Source organism: Megalops cyprinoides, chromosome 16 (genome assembly GCF_013368585.1).
Source record: "Megalops cyprinoides isolate fMegCyp1 chromosome 16, fMegCyp1.pri, whole genome shotgun sequence".
Lineage (NCBI taxonomy): Eukaryota > Metazoa > Chordata > Actinopteri > Elopiformes > Megalopidae > Megalops > Megalops cyprinoides.
In genome coordinates this window covers 7679078-7697055 of record NC_050598.1, presented here as the reverse complement: position 1 = coordinate 7697055, position 17978 = coordinate 7679078, and the positions used below count along the sequence as shown (strand labels likewise).

Sequence of the window (17978 nt, the reverse complement as noted above, 5' to 3'; positions counted from 1 at the left end):
TGAGTATGAATGCAGGTCTGAATGACTGGAATACAGGAATGGCCAGTCTGCAATTGTGCGAACGTGACTGACAGCTGCTAACACACACAGAGGAGTCCCCTCCCTTACTGTAACACAATGGACTGTATATGCTGAATGTCTTTTCCAGCTTCCTCTTGTGAAACTGTCTGGGTTCTGCCCCTTCAGAAGCTGAGCTCTCACAGGCCACACTTGGCTCTGTGCCGGCTAGAGTCATTCAGAAATGGCCTCTTGCATTTTTGTTGACATGCCGCAGGTACACCATACCTGACCTTAGATTCCCCTTTTCTGCAGAATCAAGGTGGACTGGCGGACATACTCTACTCCCTCCACACTAGCTGGAGGCACAGCACTGCACAAATGAGCCCTGGTTTCAAATTTCAGGATTTTTTGTACCTGCACAATTTACAGGTGTTCATGTGTGAGCTAGCTGAAAAATTAATGAGGCGTTAATACCAAGCAGGGTGATTATGGTACCAATTTAGCTTATATTGATTGCTGCCTATGTACTAAATTGTAGTTGACAGCAGTAGCATACAGTGTCATGGTATTAGCATTTGAATGTAGTTCCCGAAATTTAAAATTGTTTAAAGTTTAAATGTTCCAGCTTGAGGCACTCAATGGTTTACTATTATGTAACTGATTTGATAAGTTGCTTAAAATGAGTGGCAGTTCCCTGACAGTGTGAGAAAACATGCTGCCCTTTTTGCTCAGAGTGGAATGGTGCTATATTTGTGTGGCTCCGCTTTCTGTCCCTCTGCAATCAAACGGCCTCCACTGTAGAACAGATTGTTTAATTGGCACACCCACTGAATGCAGCTGGTAAGGATATTTTTCCATCCTGTCACCAAAACTTTTTTTCATTACATTCAATGCAACCCAATAAAAGTATCAGCCATATAACTGACTTTTTATCCATTTCCCTCCATCTTGTAGCAAATGTTTCTCGCAGAAACTCAAGGGAAACCAAATTCATAATGTCAAAAGATTGCTTTCCTGCAGTGTGTCAGTGCTGAGTGTGTTCAAAGGAAAACTTCCTGTTTACTCATTCAGCAGTGTGAAAAACAACATACTCGATTACGCATGGCCTCGTTCACCCTGGTTCAGCTGCAGCAGATATGAGGTATGTACGTGTGCTGCAGACAGGCCTGGGCGCAGCTACGTGTGGGTGGCAACGTAAACACTGTAAAAGCACAGACATGCTGAGGTGTAACTGAAGCTGGTCCAGCGCTCTCAGAAACCTAGTTAAGGATCAGGGTGCTTTTCATTGGTTCGATAATAAACCAATCCCTCTCCTCACCTCTTTGGTTGTAGCTATTCCTGTGGGCATCGGTGTGACGTTTTGGGCTTCCAGTCCCTGGACTCTGAAGGTGCAAATTTCCAGTGTGATGCTGCTGTTAAACCCCTTTGTAAGGTGTAAATAAAATTGAATGCAAGTCCCTCTGGGGCATCTGCAGCACCAATAAATATTGTAATGTATGCCAAGCAATTTGAGGGATCAGCTCTGAGCTTATACTGCTGCTCTGCTGGTGGAACACCAGATTTTGGCCCTCAGTGAGGTGTCTCATCGTTAATCGCACTACTGTTCTCTAGATTTAGCTGCACAAATGGAGAAGAATCTTCTTGGTTGTTTTAGTTATTTAGGTTGCACCTGCCATAGCGGTGGAGGAATCTGTTTGTAGTCAGGAGGCTGCAGGTTTGATTCCCAACTGCGGTACTCCTGCTGCACCTTTGAGCAAGGTGCTTAGCCTGAAGTTGCTACAGTAAACATCCAGCTGTGTGTTTAAGAATGTAGTCTATGCATATCATCATTTTTGAGCAGATTAATACTGTAATTTGATCTGCCATTTTGTCTGAAAAACGGTCCGCTTTGTCCTTTTTGTCTGCAGTGCCCCTGAAATGACTGCCACCGCTGCCGCTTTCTGCGGTAGCTCCCCAAAAGGGTTCCTTTTCCGACCGGTGCATGTTGCGTGCCGCACGGTGCGTTCCCAGGGATTTGGTTTTGAAGAGCACTTTGGAGTGTGGCTTAATTAAGTCTTGGAGCTGACACAGAGTCATTTTGGGTTAATTAATCAGGCTGCTAATAGGCTGTAATACATTTGGTTAATTAGGTGTCATGTCTTCTGTTGGACACATGCGTGGGAGCATCCACAGCAGGGGTAGGCATCCCTGTTCCTGGAGCTGCGCCTGTGATGCTTCTGGTTTTTGTTCCGCCGGAGCTTGTAATCACACGATTGGATTAGTTATTATGCTGAATTCATGCTGGCGATTGGTGAGACGTGGAGCACCTCCTTGAGCATGATATATGATCCAATCATGTGATAAAGAGCCTGGGCGGAATGAAAACCAGAAATAGCTCTGGCACTACAGGATAAGGGATGAATGTGGGTGAGGCAGAGGAGAGCTGCGGGGGCTGAGGCACAAGAGGGGCCACCCTGCTGTTACCTCAATAAAGTGGATCGATTTGGTGAACATTCCCTTTGAACACACCGATACCCCACATGTTCTGTCCTTTTTTTTTTTGCTCTGGGTGCACTTTTTTGCTTTGGGGCAGTCACTTGCTGTGAGTCCATTTAAACAGATAATGAGCATTCTTAGGCAACTGTGCATCTTCAAAAGTGCATGTCCTCAACCTCACGTCATTAACATCAATGCAGTATGTGACATATACAGTAGAGGAATACTTTATACAGGCTTTGTTTTCCTGTAAGCAACAGCAGGCTCTTCCAAAGTGTAGTCTATTAACGGGCGAGATGAGAGTTTCCCATCTCAAAAACAAAGGGGTTGATGGGAAGTTGTCCAGGAAAAAAATAATTAATTGTTTGTAAATGTTTGTCGGTTCGCATCAGATCAGATCTGACCGAGGGTTGTGTTGTGTTTTTTTTTACGACTGCTTTTGGCCCTGACAAAGCAAGCACCCTCCTGTCCTCACAGCGCATTCCTGCTGTGGGTTTATGCCGTCCCACTGAGGAGCGAGCTCTCAGCCGACATCTAACATAACTGTCCCCTGCTTTTCCCTGCCCCGCTGCGTGTTAAGGGATACAGCAAAGTAACGTTTAACAGCCGCCGTTTATTTTGATTTGTGTCATGCTGGCCGCTGCGCTGGCCCTAAAGCAATTTTTAAACTACTGTAGCACAAAGGCACTTTCAAGATATTGAGAACCCTTCAAGCTAGGGAGTCTCCGTCGGTGTGTTTTGACGTGTTGTATCACGGGCACGCTGGCAGAATGTGCCGGGGTGGACTGCAATGTTACTCCCACCACACAGGTGCCGTAAACTCTTACTTACTAGATTACTTTATGAGTCATATAAAATAATGCCGCAAAACGCACAAGAGGCTCCCACCTCCTCACTGGAGTAACCGGGAGACCAAAATGCAGGCCACACCAAATTTCAGCCTCGCCATTTTCACCCCGTGTTAGCTGGAGAACTGTGAAGTGTCCCTTTTCCTGGTGGTGCATGACGTCGCTGCAGTTTTGAGCGGACCCTTGTGAAAATCTCACTCCAGTGAAAACCTTTCCCCGGCAGGTTATTTTGGTCAGCAGGGCCCCCCAACAGCCAATATTGAGCAACGGTTGAAAACCATGTTTTACCATGTAAAAAAAAGGCTGTACTAGAATGTAAGACAGTTTTAAAACCAGTTGGAAGACCTCCCCTTTTTTCTCCCAAACTGTAAATTATGTGACAGTTTCTCCCCTGGCCTGACCCCCTGCCCTCCAGGTCTGAGGACCATTTGGGTGCAAGGGGGCGTGTCCCAGGAGGTGGGGATTGGGGTGGCCACAGATGGCCTCCCCTCAGGGGCGCTGGCCTGCAGAGGCACAGGTATAGCTCAGAGGCGTGGCCTGTGATCCAACGCCCGCCCTCTCCATCTAATGCATGTCAGCGTGTTCCATAGAACACCGGTCAACCTTTTTTGTCTTCTTTGATCAGTACTTCTGCAAAGGAGAGGCATATTTTTTCCTTCAGAGCCAATGCTGAAGCTGTGATTAATTGCATGAGGCTAACCTTTTGAGAGGATAAATGTTTTTGTCTGCTTTTTTCTGTTGGTCTGATAGTTACTTTTGGTTTAAGTATTTTGTGGAGCTCATAACTGTGTGACTATGGCTACAATATGTATATGAGTGCTTCTATATTTTGTTTATAGACTCGACTAGAAGAAGCAGCTGTACCATTGGCACTGACTGGCTCACTGACTGACTAGCTTGCTGCCTGACTGTGACAGTGGACAGATTTTGCAGCAATACAGTTTCCACTAGAGGCACAGTGGGCAAAAAAGCACGTAAAAGAACCTCTGCCAACATTTTTCGGGAGTTTGTCCTTCTCCTCACACTTTTCCTTTGCATTAAAACCACCTGGGAACAGAGAAACTTTCATTTCTATCAAACAGAAAGCTATTCTGGTGGTGATATCGTACCCCGCTCCTTCCAGCTTGTAGTAGCTACCTGCCAAGCCGCATGCTTCATTAACTTGTTTGATCTCTTATCATCGCGGCTCTAGAGGAAGAAGGAGCCCGCTAGCTCCGGTGGATGCTGTGTGAATGTGGTTTGAGTTAGTGATACGGAATATGGGCCAGAGATTACAGGCAGAGTGTAACCCTAGCTGCTATCAGCGCGGCTCTGAGGCCCAAACCTCACTGTGGTCACAGACTTGAAGTGTCTGCCGCTCTGTTCCTTCCATCTGATTGGATGACATTTCCCTCCCAACACAAACGCTGTGCCACACCCACATTTGTACAGGTTTCTCAATGGCTAAGAGATGCATCAGGCCACTAATTGTTGAATTGTTATTGTGATTGTTATTATCAGGGTTATTCCGCTCTTTGATTAGCACGCTGCTCAGAGATGCAATTAGAGAGCGAGTGCTTCCTCCAGCATTTCTGTGGTACCTCCCTTACAACACTGCGTTATCTAACAGACGTCTCCTGGTATTAGTTATGCAGATTCCACATATTTATATTTATGTATTTTTTTCCCCTCTCTCTCTCTCTCTCGCCCTCTCTCTCTCTCTCTCTCTCTCTCTCTCGCCCTCTCTCTCCTTCTCCTTCTCCCTCTCCCTCTCCCTCTCTCTCTCTCCCCTCTCTCAGCCACCACCAACTTGGACTCGGAGAACAAGCGAACGGCCCACTTCCGATCGTCATGGCAACAGCATGTGAATGTGTTCGGCTCGTGGAGTAGGCCGGAGTGCGTGCAGGAGCTGCATCAGGAGGCGCAGCTCAATCTCCAGAGCCTGCTGCAAGGTAGGGGCGAACAGAGGGGGCCGGGGCGTCTCAGCTTTTGGGGATGGTGGTGTGTGTGTGTGGGAGCGGGGCTCCGTTTTGTTTTGGTATTTTTTTTAAATGTTTTTTCCCCCCATGCCGATTCATCCATTCATTTTTCTGTTCGGGCATCAGTGTGTATGTGCGTGCATGCATGTATGTGTGCACACATGTGTATGCATGTGTGTGTATGTGTGTGTGTATACCTGTGCATGTGCATGCGTGTATGCGTGTGTGAAGGTTCCCCGTCGTCTTTCTCGGTGTGGGGTTTGGGGGGGTTGGGGGCCACCCGTCTTTTACCTTCAGGTTTTTATCTCTCTTTTCCTCCTCCCTCTCTCCCTGACTCAGTGTACCCCATGCCTTTCCTGCCCTTCCCTGTGATCAATCCCAGCCTCCCTGATTGGCATCTGTAATTATCTATAAGGGATCTCTGCCTGTTTGTTCATTTGCTTACCCTCTCCTTCACTCACGCACGTATGTCTCCCGTGCATGTGAGCGAATAAATGAATGAACAAATGAACGAGTGAATGCAGATGCTTCACACAGCACCTCAATGTGTGTTCTGGCTGTGCATCTCTCCCCGCTCTCTCCCTCTCCCTCTCTCTGCCTCTCCCTCTCTCATTCCTTTTACTGTGGTGGTCGGTAATAGCCAGTGAAAGAGAGCCGCGAACTCGCCGCCTTTGTGGGCTCGTGCATTGTGGGTTTCGCGCTGTACGACGCTCTGCCTGCCGTCTCGATGGGGCTGGCTTGTTTTTTTTTTTTTTTTTTTGAATGCCTCCATCGCCGGTACCGATCGCTCCCTTTTTTGACTCACGGCGTTGCGCGCGTATCTGCGCGGGAGCCGGTGCACGGGCAGTGCAGCGCCGATCCTCCGCTTAGCAGAAATAATGACTCGCCCGCCTGATTACCTGATTCGCACAGTGCTTTCTGAGCTGCCCACTGCATTCACAAACAGCTCGGCGCCCTGCCTTCCTCCTCGTCATCGCTGCCACCACATACCGCTTTATGGCTGTTGTTTTTAATGTTCGCTCGACTCGGATTTACAGAAGTCGGTGAACAGGTTTGGTCGTGAAGTTGGAATTCCTTTAAGGTGGCATCGTTTGCTTGTATCCTGCTGTGTCTTGGCTCTGTTTTGGTCAGTCTGTTTTGGTGACAGATAGGCGTTGAGGAGAAGGGGTTTCTGTGTGTAAAGAGAGGAGGGCGTGGAATAAGCGTGAGTGAGGGGGTTCCGCACACAGCTGCCATGTTGTTGGACCCCTGAACAGTCACTGGTGGGGCTGCAGGGCTTGAGGTTGTGGTACCTTTTCCCGCAACCACATGCACGGGCTACTGGTGCAGCCCTAACCTGTGATAAGTACAGATGGAGCTGACATGCACCAAGGCAGATGGAGAGGGAGGGCCGAAATCTAAAAACAGCGAGGAGGAGATGACATCAAAGGGAAGGAAAACGAAGGCACTTGCCTCCAGGTTCTCCTGGTCGCCTCCGATCCCTCCTGTCCCCATCAGTCATTGCAAACGTGCTGAGCTGGGCTGCGGTGGTGGTCGCACGGCGAAGGCGGACGTAGAAACGTGAACCCTGGTGGTCGGCTGTAACGGGTCGGCATTGCCCAGGTGCCTCCTGGGAGCTTTTATCTCCGGGAATCAGAGACGGCTGGGGGGGGGGGGTGAAGTCTGCCGAAGCCAGCGTGTCTGGAGGAGAGACGCCCCAGGGTCCACTCTAAAGCTGAAACTGCCCCAGTGAAGCATTGCATGGGAGAACGAGCAGTGAGGGGGGTTGTTTGTTGAGTGCGCTTAGTGAGGCAGACTCCCAGTGGCCTTTCCCTGGTTTTAAACGTCACTTGGTAGGCGGCCTGCAAAAGAGGAGGCCGTTTGAAAAGGTGAATTATCCGAGTGGTGTGGAGAAATAAAGCAATGCGAATTTCACACTCCTCTTGGTTCCACAATGTGAGTGTTTTGGGACACCCTGGACCAGCAAAAAGAGACACTTTGTCTTACTGGAAAGGTGGCTGGGCTTGGGTAGTCACCCAGCACAGAAATCTGAGACCCCACCCACCCATGTTTTAGAAGCAGGGATGCCCAATGGGGCGAAAACATACCCATAACCGTTCAGGAGCGACCTCACATCCCATGAATCACGGAGGAAACCAAAACAACCAACCGACCAGCTCCAACTCCAGCCAGTGCAAAAGGGGCTATTGTCTCCTCCCACCATTCCTTCCGCAGTGGACAAGAAAGGATGACCCATTTTGAAAGGCTGGGGGTGCATCTTGTTGAGCGCTTTAGTGCTTGTTAATGAAAGGGCATGGCTGGCGGGGCATTATTAACGCATGAGCGCCGCCACGTCGGCTAGCGGCTTGCCGGGACGCGGGGCCCGGCTGGCGCAGGGGCTGTTTGTGCCTCATTAGCGCTCTGCTGACAGCGTTCGTGTCTGGTCTTGCTGGGTCAGGAGAGTGGCGGTCCGTGGAGGTGTGCTGGAATGCCTTAAAACACAGCTCCCACATCGGGACCCTAGCTGCGAGATTTTAGGGGAAGCAGCTGACTGGTTTGTGACCCCTGGTGAGTTTTCTTTTGCGTGCTTCTAGATTTTTATTGCGCATTATTTGCCTACTTATGTTTGTGTGTGTGTGTGTGTGTGTGTGTGTGTGTATGAATGGGTCCACACACATTTGATTTAGAAACTGTGCATCTTTTCTGTCTTTCATGGATACAGTATCTGGCTCATTAGTGTCAGTTGTTAATTTGACATTTTTGTAGGCTGGGTGATGTGCACAGGATTGTAGAGTGCAGATAGCAGGTGGCAGGTCTACCGAAAAGAAAAGCCAAACAGCCAGAGGAATATTACTCTGACTGTGAGACTATCGGACATCTGTCCATATGGAAGAAAAGGTGTATGTGTACCCCTAAGCACAGAGCAGTGTTACACATGCCAGTCACAGAAGGTGGCGTTATGAATTATGTATCATATAGCTGTTTATATAACACAAGGGAACACAGGATGTCAGCATCAAGATATCCCGTACATTAATCATTTTCTGTAACTTATTTGTTTTATTGTGGATTCAAATAGATTATTCAAATGTGTGGACGTGTGTGTGTATGTGTGTGTGTGTGTGTGTGGGCGTGCGTGTGTGCGTGTGTGCGTGTGTATGCTACTTTGAGGAAATTCATAGAACTTGTCATGGCCAACTACATTAAGTTTAAAGTTGTCTCGCTTGGTCTGCTTTTAGCGTGAAGCTTACATTTTTGGAGTTTTCCAGTGACCAAAGTTTTCTCTCATTAAGTAGGGAGCGGTAATTAAGGGGAGATGAAATGAGTTTCCACCGGAACGCGAGCCCTGCAGGGGAGCGGAGCGGGTCAGTCCTCCTCGGGAGCCGCTAAACACGCCCGTAAAGCGCTGTGAAATGTGTCAGTCGTGCTGTGTTCTCCTCTAATGGCGCGCTGTGGTGGGGAAAGTGCGCAATCATCATTATTCCTCTCTTATTCCACCTTTATTCCCACTGCACCGCTGCCTTGTCGGCATGCAGCACCTCTTCATTTTTAAATCTGCAGCCCTGCATGTGTGTTGCAGACGCAGCATGCTGGAGCATGCTCGGTTTCGTGAAGTGTTCGGCTTCGGTGTCTGTTCGCTGCACTGGCTGTGTTATTGACATGTGAATACCAAGCAGGTGAGGGTCATCTGGAGAGAACCAGATATATGTGAGCTGAAAAACATATTTGCGTGTCCAATTTCTAAATGTTAAAAGACGGTGTCCTGCCGGGTTGTGTAATTTTGGTTTTGCACACCTGCATGCAGAACTTCAAAGGAGAGGAAGGAAGGGATTTTATTTACATCTGGCAATTCAGCAGCTACTGCCAAAAGTTTAAAGCGACAGTCTAATTATTTACAAGCCCCCCTGAACGTGTTTGATATCGAATAAGGAGGCAAAGGGATTTTAAAGGGCATCAAAACATTTCACGCAGCCGGCAAGAACCAAAAACGGCTCCTCATTGCAGGCGGCTCCACCCCGCATCCCCAAGGCAAACACACGCAGCCCCTGTCAAAGGCTCAGTGCTTTGTCCTGGCCCGGCACAAGAGACAGGTCCTCCCGGAGTAACCTGGGGATTTTGCTGGAGGCCTTTGTTGACTCAAGTGGTGTGCCATTGTCTCCCCAACGCCCAGCATTGCTAGGCAACCCACCACCGGGAGCCAGGCATCCATATTTTTAACGGAGAGCAAGTTCATTTCTCCCCCAAACTGTCTGCGGGAGCGGGAGGTGTGCAAGGGCTCTCGTGGGGGTGTGAGCGGCGGGGTTGGGGGGCTAAGGGTGGGACCGGAATCTTTAGGGAGGGGAACGGCCAGGGGGATAAGGGGAAAAGGGGGGGGGGGGTTTCTTTCGTGGGGGTGTGAGGAGTGAAATGTTAATCAGACTGTTTACAGGGGCCTGAGGGTAGCCCTGTAAGTTTCCACTGCGAGGGAGGGAGAATGGAGACAGAGAGAGAGAGGGAGGGAGAATTGAGAGAGAGAGAGAGAGAGAGCGAGAGAGAGAATGGAGAGAAAGGCCACGGTGGGTTCCATTTTCTCTCCATTTTCTGACTGAAGATCTTGTCTTGTGTCTTCCATGTGCTGAGAAGACTTTGAGGAGCAGCTCTACGACCACAAAGTCACAGGGCAAACTTTCCGACAACCATCTTCCCAGAGCTCGGAGGACACCTCACAGAGCAGGTCTCCTGTCACTGCCAACAACAAGAGGCCAGAGTTTGTCTTCCTGGTAAACGGACCTTCTTTTTTGTCTTTCTTTGCTTCTGCTTTTGGGTTGATATTCACTTTTCCTCCCCCTTCTCGTGGCTCTAATTTGGTGTCTCTTTCAGCTGTGCATTTTTTTGTGTCCTGTGGTTGGAAGCAAATTTGATACCACTGAGAAGCATGCGTGTTAAACAGCTAAATATTAACAATATCAGTGAGGCCTCCCCACACTCTCAATTAGTTTCATATGTGGAGCTGTCTTTGGGCATTTCTTTAGTGGAGCTGACGTGAGTTCCTGGATACAAAAAACTCCCAGCAGGGTGGGGGTGGGGGTGGGGGAAGGCTTATGAAGTGAAGCGCCAACAAGACAATTAACCGTTTAATCGTTTTTGCTTTGGATTCAGAAAGTTTGGTGATAGTTCCTGGTTTTTTTAGGGGATTATGAAAGAGGTTTAGTTCAAGTGAATCACTTGAAAAGAAATATATTTCTTGAATTGGTCAAAGTCAATTCAATGAAATGTATTACATTTAAGTAATGGTAATAAATTCCAGTGTGTAAAACTCTAAAATATATGGAATGAATATGCCGTGTATAATTATTCTTGCATCCATTTTAATTGTTATAATGTACAAGAAGCACGTGAAAAAGAGGCAAAAAATCAAATATTTTTTCAATGGTTATTATTTTAGGTGTAGGAAAATAACAAGCCAAGATCATCTGAATGATCCATTCTTGTCATGGCTGTGTTTGGATGTTCCGGTCATTAATTTCACATTTCACCCTGCCTGTTTAACCTTGCCTGTTATAACGAGCTGCTCCCGCCCACAGCCGGCCTCCAAGCAGGTGTGTGAGGATGAGACCACGTCAGTAGGGATCCGGGCTCAGGATCCGACGGGCTGTGGGTCAGGGCGCCCCCTGCTGGGCTGGAGCTCCTCGGTCGGGCCACCTGTCGCTGAGAAACCCCGCTGGTACCTGGGTCGCCACACCCCGGCGCACCTTATCCCCATTGATGTAACAGGTGCGCCATTCCTGCCTCTCTCTTACCCGTGTGTTTGTGCCTCTCCTTCTCTGCTAAGTCAGCTCCTTCAGCAGCATAAGCCTGTTTCTCAGTTCCCTCTCCTTCTTCTTCTATTCATTCCTCATTTACATTCCATTGGACCTGTCTCTGTTATTCCTCTGTGTCACGCGTTTCTCTTCATTCCTCCTCTCATCTCGTCTTTCTCTTTTCTCCATGTTGAAATTTACCTTCCTCATTTGCTTGAATCGTTCCTTTGGCATCAGCTCTGCAGTATAATTCTGTCTAAATCTCCCCTCTTCAAGTCTCTCTCCTCCAATCCCACCCTTCCTTCTTGCCTTCCTCTCCCCCTTTCTATCTTGTACAGTACGGTAGGTCAGGTACACAAACAAAATCAATAGCACTGTGGTCTTCCTGGGGGCCTAGCACTCAGGAAGTGTCCTTCTGCTCCCTGGCTGCCACCAATGATGAACAGGTAGCTGTTGCCATGGCAACCCCCAGCTCTTCCTTTGTCAGGCGAAGACAGTGAGAGAGAGAGGGAGAGAGAGGCTGCAGAGACGGGGAGAGAGAGATGTTTTTTTCCCTCCCTCTTTTTCTCTCTCACACACTCTTTTCATGAATGAAGCAGACACATACACAGGCACGTAATGAGTCTCCAAAGGCAGGAAGCCGATTCATTTCTTTTTCTTTGCGGCAATTTCATTTGTGGGGAAAAAATGCAGTGGGGATACTGGTGCACAGTGAATGCACCATGTTGTTGTGAGACCATACGGTGAGGGAGAACAGACTCGTGGACATTTTGTTATGGGTTCAGGCAGAACATTCCTGGCATGTCTAAACACTCCATTCAAGTCTTTAGCTACTGAAAACCAAAGGTAAACATGAGCAAATAGAAATCAGTTTTGCAAATGAAGATTTCAACAGCATACAATACAGTACTGTGCATTGGAACCACCAAAACACAACAAAAGCAAAACAAAAAACATGACAAACAGTGATAATTTTGTCGTCATGATCACACTGCCTCATTCTTTTGCCTGATTTTGTTCATGACGCCACGCCCGAATGTAACAACTAACCCACCATCCCACGCAAGCCGTAGCCTTTCCGCGAACGCAGCAGTTCAGTGCTACTGTCCTCGGACTGAGAAACATTTCGTGTCTTAATTCAGGACAGAACTTTGATAAGCACGCCTGTGTGCTCCAGTCCCTTTTTAACACTGAGACTGCAGTCAACCCAAAGACTGCCTACAGAAGGAGGCGGAGCTTGGTTGGAGGCCCTGACGTCACACTACAGCACCAAGGTGATGCATAGCTTCAGAACAGGAACTCCCTAAAAGGACACGGGTCTATTTTTCTCCAACTTCTCCCTTTAACTTGCATAATTCAATTCTGTCTGATACTGGCGCACAATATAAATAGTACAACAAAAATGATTCATTTGGGAGTCCATTGGTAGAATTAGTTCGTTAGTATTTTGAAAAAATTAAAAGATATGAACATAGCTATTTTAGATACTTTACTCCAAGCAGATTTTATAGTACTATGTTAATTTACCTGTGGACTCTTTGTTTGTCAGCAGTGAACTAGGAGCTAATGATTTCTATTGTACTTTGGCTGGCACTGATGTCAGTCTGCTTGTGTCCCTCAGGTGATGGAAAGATTCAGGGTGTTGACCTGATTGAAGGTGCATGTTCTCCCGAAGCCTCACACTCCCAGCTCGTAACACCATCCTCTGACACTCCAAGTCACCATTTACCGCTGAGGAAGGCCTACAGTAATTTGGACCAAAGTCTGCCCCAGTCTCCAGAGAGTCCCTCTGGAATGATGGAACACGCCACGCTCATGTGCGCCAGTCCGTCCTGGAACGGGCCCAAGGGCTCCACCTTCTCCCCGTCCTGGAACAACTCCTACGCCAACTACGTGCTGGCACCCAGCCCCGTGGCCAAGGCTCCCGCGTCGCAGCACGAGGCCGCCGGTGCGGCGTGCCCCTCCTCAGGCCTCTCCATGAGCTCAGGGTCGCACTCCAACTCGCTCACCTCCATATCCATGGAGCCGTTGGCCCGGGCACACGGCGCCACCCCCGCAGGCAGGAGGAGCGAGACGGAAGGGGCGGCGAGCCCCGGCGAGCGGGAGAAGAGGTCCACCCGCGCCGGCGTCTTCAAGTTCCGCGAGCGCTCCCTGTCCACGCCCACCGACTCGGGCTCCTTCTGCTCAGCTGACAACGTCTGCTGCGCCGAGCCGCCCCGCGAGGGGGGCGAGAGCTACGCCCTGCTGTACCCCAGCGGCAGCTCCGAGGGCAGCGCCAGCACCGACAACGTCTCGGTGACGGCGGGCGACTTCCTGCCTGATGGCCGGCCGCGCACCAGGTCCCGCAGCATCTCCCTGAAGAAGCCGAAGAAGAAGCCGCCCCCTCCGGTGCGCAGTGTGTCCCTCATGAAGAACCTGGGCGGCAGCAGCCCCCAGGCCGAGGGCCACTTCCGGGACGGCCGGCCCAAGAGCCTCTTCCTCCCCGGGGACCACCTGGAGGACTCCTTCCAGCCCGACTTCCTCGTGGCCTCCAAGCCGCTGCAGGAGGAGCAGGACCTGGCCCTCCCTGGCGAACCAACCGCAGAGGACACTCAGGCACCTGACAGAGAGTCAGAGCTGTCCTTCCCTGGCCACTGGCAGCTGAATGAGTGGAAGACCAGCGACCCCTACAGGTCGCTGTCCAGCTCCAGCACAGCCACGGGCACCACAGTGATCGAGTGCATGAAAGTACGCGGCAGCACCGAGTCCCTCAACTCCCCTTCCACCTCCCGCGCTACCTCGCCCTCCCAGCTCTCCGTGGAAGCGGAGTCCAAAATCTCTCCCTTCAAACCTCTGGGCCTCATGTCTCCGTCCAGTGGCTACTCCAGCCAGTCCGAGACCCCCACGCCGACCCTGCCCACCTCCCTCATCACGGGACCCTCATCTCTGGGCTGCAGGATGCGCCCCAAGATCCCGGAGAGGAAGTCCTCCCTTCCCGCCACTTCCCCCGGGGAGAAGGCCGCCAGGTCGCGCCTGTCGTTCGAGCTGCCTGTGACCTCACACCTGGACCTGTCCGCCATCAAGCCGAAACCCAAGGCAAGCAGGCGACACTCTGACTCGTCCACCTCTGGCAAGCAGGGCCAGAAGCTGAGCCCCAGCCAGTCGGTCATGCCCATGGTGACTCAGACCGACCTTCGGAACATCCGCCTGCGCTCCGTCAGCCGCTCGGAGGCCGACGACAGCCCTGACGGCTCCTCCGACATCATCGAGGAGGAGCAGGGAAGGGACCTCAGCCCGCCAGTGAGCCCCGACCCCAAGCCCAAGCCTCCCGTGGCCATGAAGCCTCCTCTACCCAAACGGCCCCTCAACCTCATGCTCAAGTGCCCCTCCTCGTACAACTCCTCCTCCCCACTGGCTCCAGAGTCCCCGCCTCCCTCTCCCGTGGACCGCCCCATGCCAGTTGGGAACATCTACAAGGTGATGCGGAAGCCCAAACCCAAGAAGCTGCCCCAGTCCCCAGTCAGCCCTGGGGTGGCTCAGGAGGTCCTGAAGCAGCCCCTGCAACAGCAGCCGGTTCCAGAAGAGCAGCCACTAACCGACCATGCGGAGCTGCCCACCCCCAGCAGCCCTGAGATGCAGGACAAAAGCAAGACCCTGCCCAGCAGAATCACAATCTCCTGTTTGGCTGAGCTGGACAAGAAGCGCCCCAAGGTGCCCCCGCCGGTCCCGAAGAAGCCCAGCGTCCTGCTGCTGCCCACCAACACGGTTCACGCCAATGGGACAGTGGATAGGCAGGTCATTCAATTCGACAGTGGCTCGCAGTCTCCCTGCGGGGCTCCCTCTTCTGAGGAGCTTCCAGCCAATGAGGAGGTCCACAATGAGGAAGCCCACAATGAGCTCCACAGTGTCACCACTGATGAAGTGGGTCCAAAGGACTCTGAACAGGAGCTGGATGTCAAGCTGGACGTCAAGTTTCCCACTGCCGAGGCTTTGACAGGTAGGAAACACAGGGTCCTCTATTTTAACATAAACTTTAATCTTAAAAGCAGGCTCGTCTATAAGGTCACTTGCAGTAAGCATTTGAGAATATGTACTAATTCTCAGCCACATTGTTTCTTTTGGAGCCTTATTATTGTGTAAAATATGAATGTGAGATTTATCCTGAGTCACAATTGACTGCAATATATAGTTGCAGTGGTTGTGTTTGCTTAAAACAATTAGTAACGAAAATGATCTTTTCAGCATCAGTTCTATAAGCATTTTTCATAACTATTATGTATTTGTTAGTTTATGTTAATTGGGGAATAATTGGCTCAATGGATAATTTGAGTCACCAATGAAAACTATCTGTCTCTTTACAATCGTATTTGATGTGCCTACAGAAAACTCGCTTGAAATCATTGAGGAGAGTAGCTCAGTGAGTGAGAAAAACGCTTTGCACATCACAGAGGAGGCGGAGGATGATGTGATCGCTCCCACTTCTACACCTCACACCACCGAGGACCTGTTCACCATCATTCACAGGTACTGACTGCAGGACCGGACTGAGGGGCAGACATGTGAGAACATAAAACCTCATCCTGTCCTGAGGTGCAGAGTGTGTGGGAGTTTAAGAATGAAGATTTTTCAATTGTGGACACTGCTCTGGCAGTGCTGAACCTGAGTGGTTTTTAGTTCTTCCTGCAAAAAAGGATGAAACTTTGTACTGTTTTGATGAAATCTCTGCCAAGGGCATGATATGATCGAAGCGTTTGGTATCCTTCTAAATTAATTTGAGGGTAGCACAACACTACCCGTCAGATACAGAAAGAGAAGTTTGAAGTCCCAACCTGAAAACCCTTGTTAAACCACGCTTGTTTGTTTTGTTGTCTTTTCTTGTTTTTTTCTGTTGTTTTTGTTTTTTTTTTAACTCATCATGTGCTGTATTTGTCTCCCCCTCCAGGTCAAAGCGGAAGGTCCTGGGCCGCAAGGAGCCGGTGGACTCGTTCGGCAGCCGGCAGAGCCTGGTGTCGCCGGTGAAGAGCAGCGGGGATGTAAGGGCCCTGACCCTCGGCAGCTCGCACCGCTCCAGCTCCCGCAACGAGAACTTCATGGCCCTGCTGCAGAAGAAGGGCGGCAAGGCCAGCACAGGCACGCGCGTCTCCGCCATGGAGCTGCTGCGGAGCACCAACCCGCTGGCCCGCCGCGTCACCGAGTTCTCCCAGCCGGACCCCGACACAGCCGGTGGCCCCAAACCGCCCCAGGACCACTGACTGACCCAGCTGCATGCTGGGAATTTTTTTGGTATTGTGGTGAGGCTTTCATTTACAGAGATCTTCCCTTCGCCTGGCCGTTTGGAGGGGGTGCTTTTTCTGTTCACGTTCTCGGGAGAGTTTTCGTTTTTTAATTTGCCGTTTGGCCCGCAGTGGACGTCGGGCGAAACGGGGAAAGGGGTGCAGTCCAGGGCCTGGTTTCTGCTGAGGGGGTGCCACATGAAAGGCCTCCTGTTTTCAGGAAATCAGAACACAGAACTCCCCAAGCCCCACATGGAAGTCGGCAATCCTGAAGCAACGACATTGGTACGCGACAGGACTGCCCGGCCGTAAGCCTGCAACAAGAACTACGATCTACATGCCCAGATTCCATGGAGGTACCTGTGTATATTTCCGATAGAGCTGGATGGAGTACAGTGAAGTGAGGCGCTGACAGCTTCACTTAAAACATCAGAGTAAACACAAACAAAACACAACGTCAAGGTGTGTTTGAATCATCCTTTGAAGACACAACGTGAAGCTCATCTGAAGGTCTCCGCAAAAAAAAAGACAAAAAAAAAACAAAAAAAAATACAAAAATGAAGTGAATCGAAAACATTCCACAAAGATTAGCAAGCAGGACCTGGCATCCCTCTTGTTTAAAAAAACATAAGCACTTTCATTACCGGAGACAGCGTATTTTTTGTTTGTTATTTGTTTGGTATTTTCAACTAAAGTCCAGGTATGACCTAACCTGTATATAGCTATACATACCTGCATACATAAATATAGCTGAAGTATATACATAGATATATATATATAATTATATAAACACATATATAGGTGTGACCAGGCCTGCTAAAACTGCCAATGTGATAATCGCTGCATTACACTTGGGATCAAAGAGACACAAAGAGCAATGCCATGCAAGACAGCTTGAATTGTTACGACAGATCTCCACACTGCCTAGATACACACTGTACAGAGATTTGTACAGAACAAAAACCACCAAAAATGAAAGGGTTGGTGAGGGTTCTCTCCTGTGAGCCCTCCTTCAGGACTGGACGGAGCGGAATGGGGAGGGGGAGGGGAGGTGGTCGAGGCGAAATCCATGTGCCCGGGATGTGGAGGCGGGAGAGACACACGCTGTGGATGTGCCCGAAAGACCACGGCCGTCCAGTGTTGCTACACACTCAGGTGTTCCTTAAACTCAGGAGGCCCTTTTCGGTTTTGGTGTGGGTGTACATAATATCAACACAGTATGCGACGCGCTTGGTGAGCTACAAAAGTTTCAGGGAGAAAGAGGAAGACGCTTGTCCTTTTTGGATGCAAAACGGCCTTGGTGTCTGAAACCGTCCCAAACTCCCAACCCTCACCCCCTCCCCCCCTCGTCCCCCACCCTCCCCTGTCCATTTGCACTCCATTGAGTTTTGGGGTGGTGCAGCAGATTGCTCGGTCCGCCCTGTCACACCAGAAACGCCCGCCACACGCGTCTATGCCATAACGCCATAGTACCGTCACTTTACTGCCATAGAGACTATGCATCAAAGCTGGGCAGGGATGGCCAGGTCTCCGCGCCGAGACTGGGGAACGTCACTGAATGTCACAGACAGGATGCAACCTTCAGCATCATTAAGCTCAGATTGTGTTTTCAGCCGGAAACCTTTTTTTTTTGGTTTTGTTTTTCCATCCGTGTAACTGAAGGAGGTTTCTGTTTGGAGGATGGGT

At 50.0% G+C, this 17978-nt stretch overlaps 1 protein-coding gene across 4 annotated transcripts in view; it reads left to right on the top strand.

The window, feature by feature from the left end:
- nhsl2 (NHS-like 2) overlaps positions 1-16842 on the top strand; it is a 62422-nt gene extending 45580 nt beyond the window's left edge. For 3 of the 4 annotated variants that reach the window (XM_036548328.1, XM_036548331.1, XM_036548332.1), the window contains exons 2-7: positions 5102-5254; positions 9884-10020; positions 10825-11014; positions 12644-15016; positions 15402-15543; positions 15962-16842. In XM_036548328.1, coding sequence (XP_036404221.1) covers positions 5102-5254; positions 9884-10020; positions 10825-11014; positions 12644-15016; positions 15402-15543; positions 15962-16271 — 3305 coding nt within the window. In that variant the 3' untranslated portion in view covers positions 16272-16842. The remainder of the gene's footprint in view (positions 1-5101; positions 5255-9883; positions 10021-10824; positions 11015-12643; positions 15017-15401; positions 15544-15961) is intronic. The other variant, XM_036548329.1, reaches the window with a different exon arrangement.
- The last annotated feature ends 1136 nt before the right edge of the window (positions 16843-17978 follow it).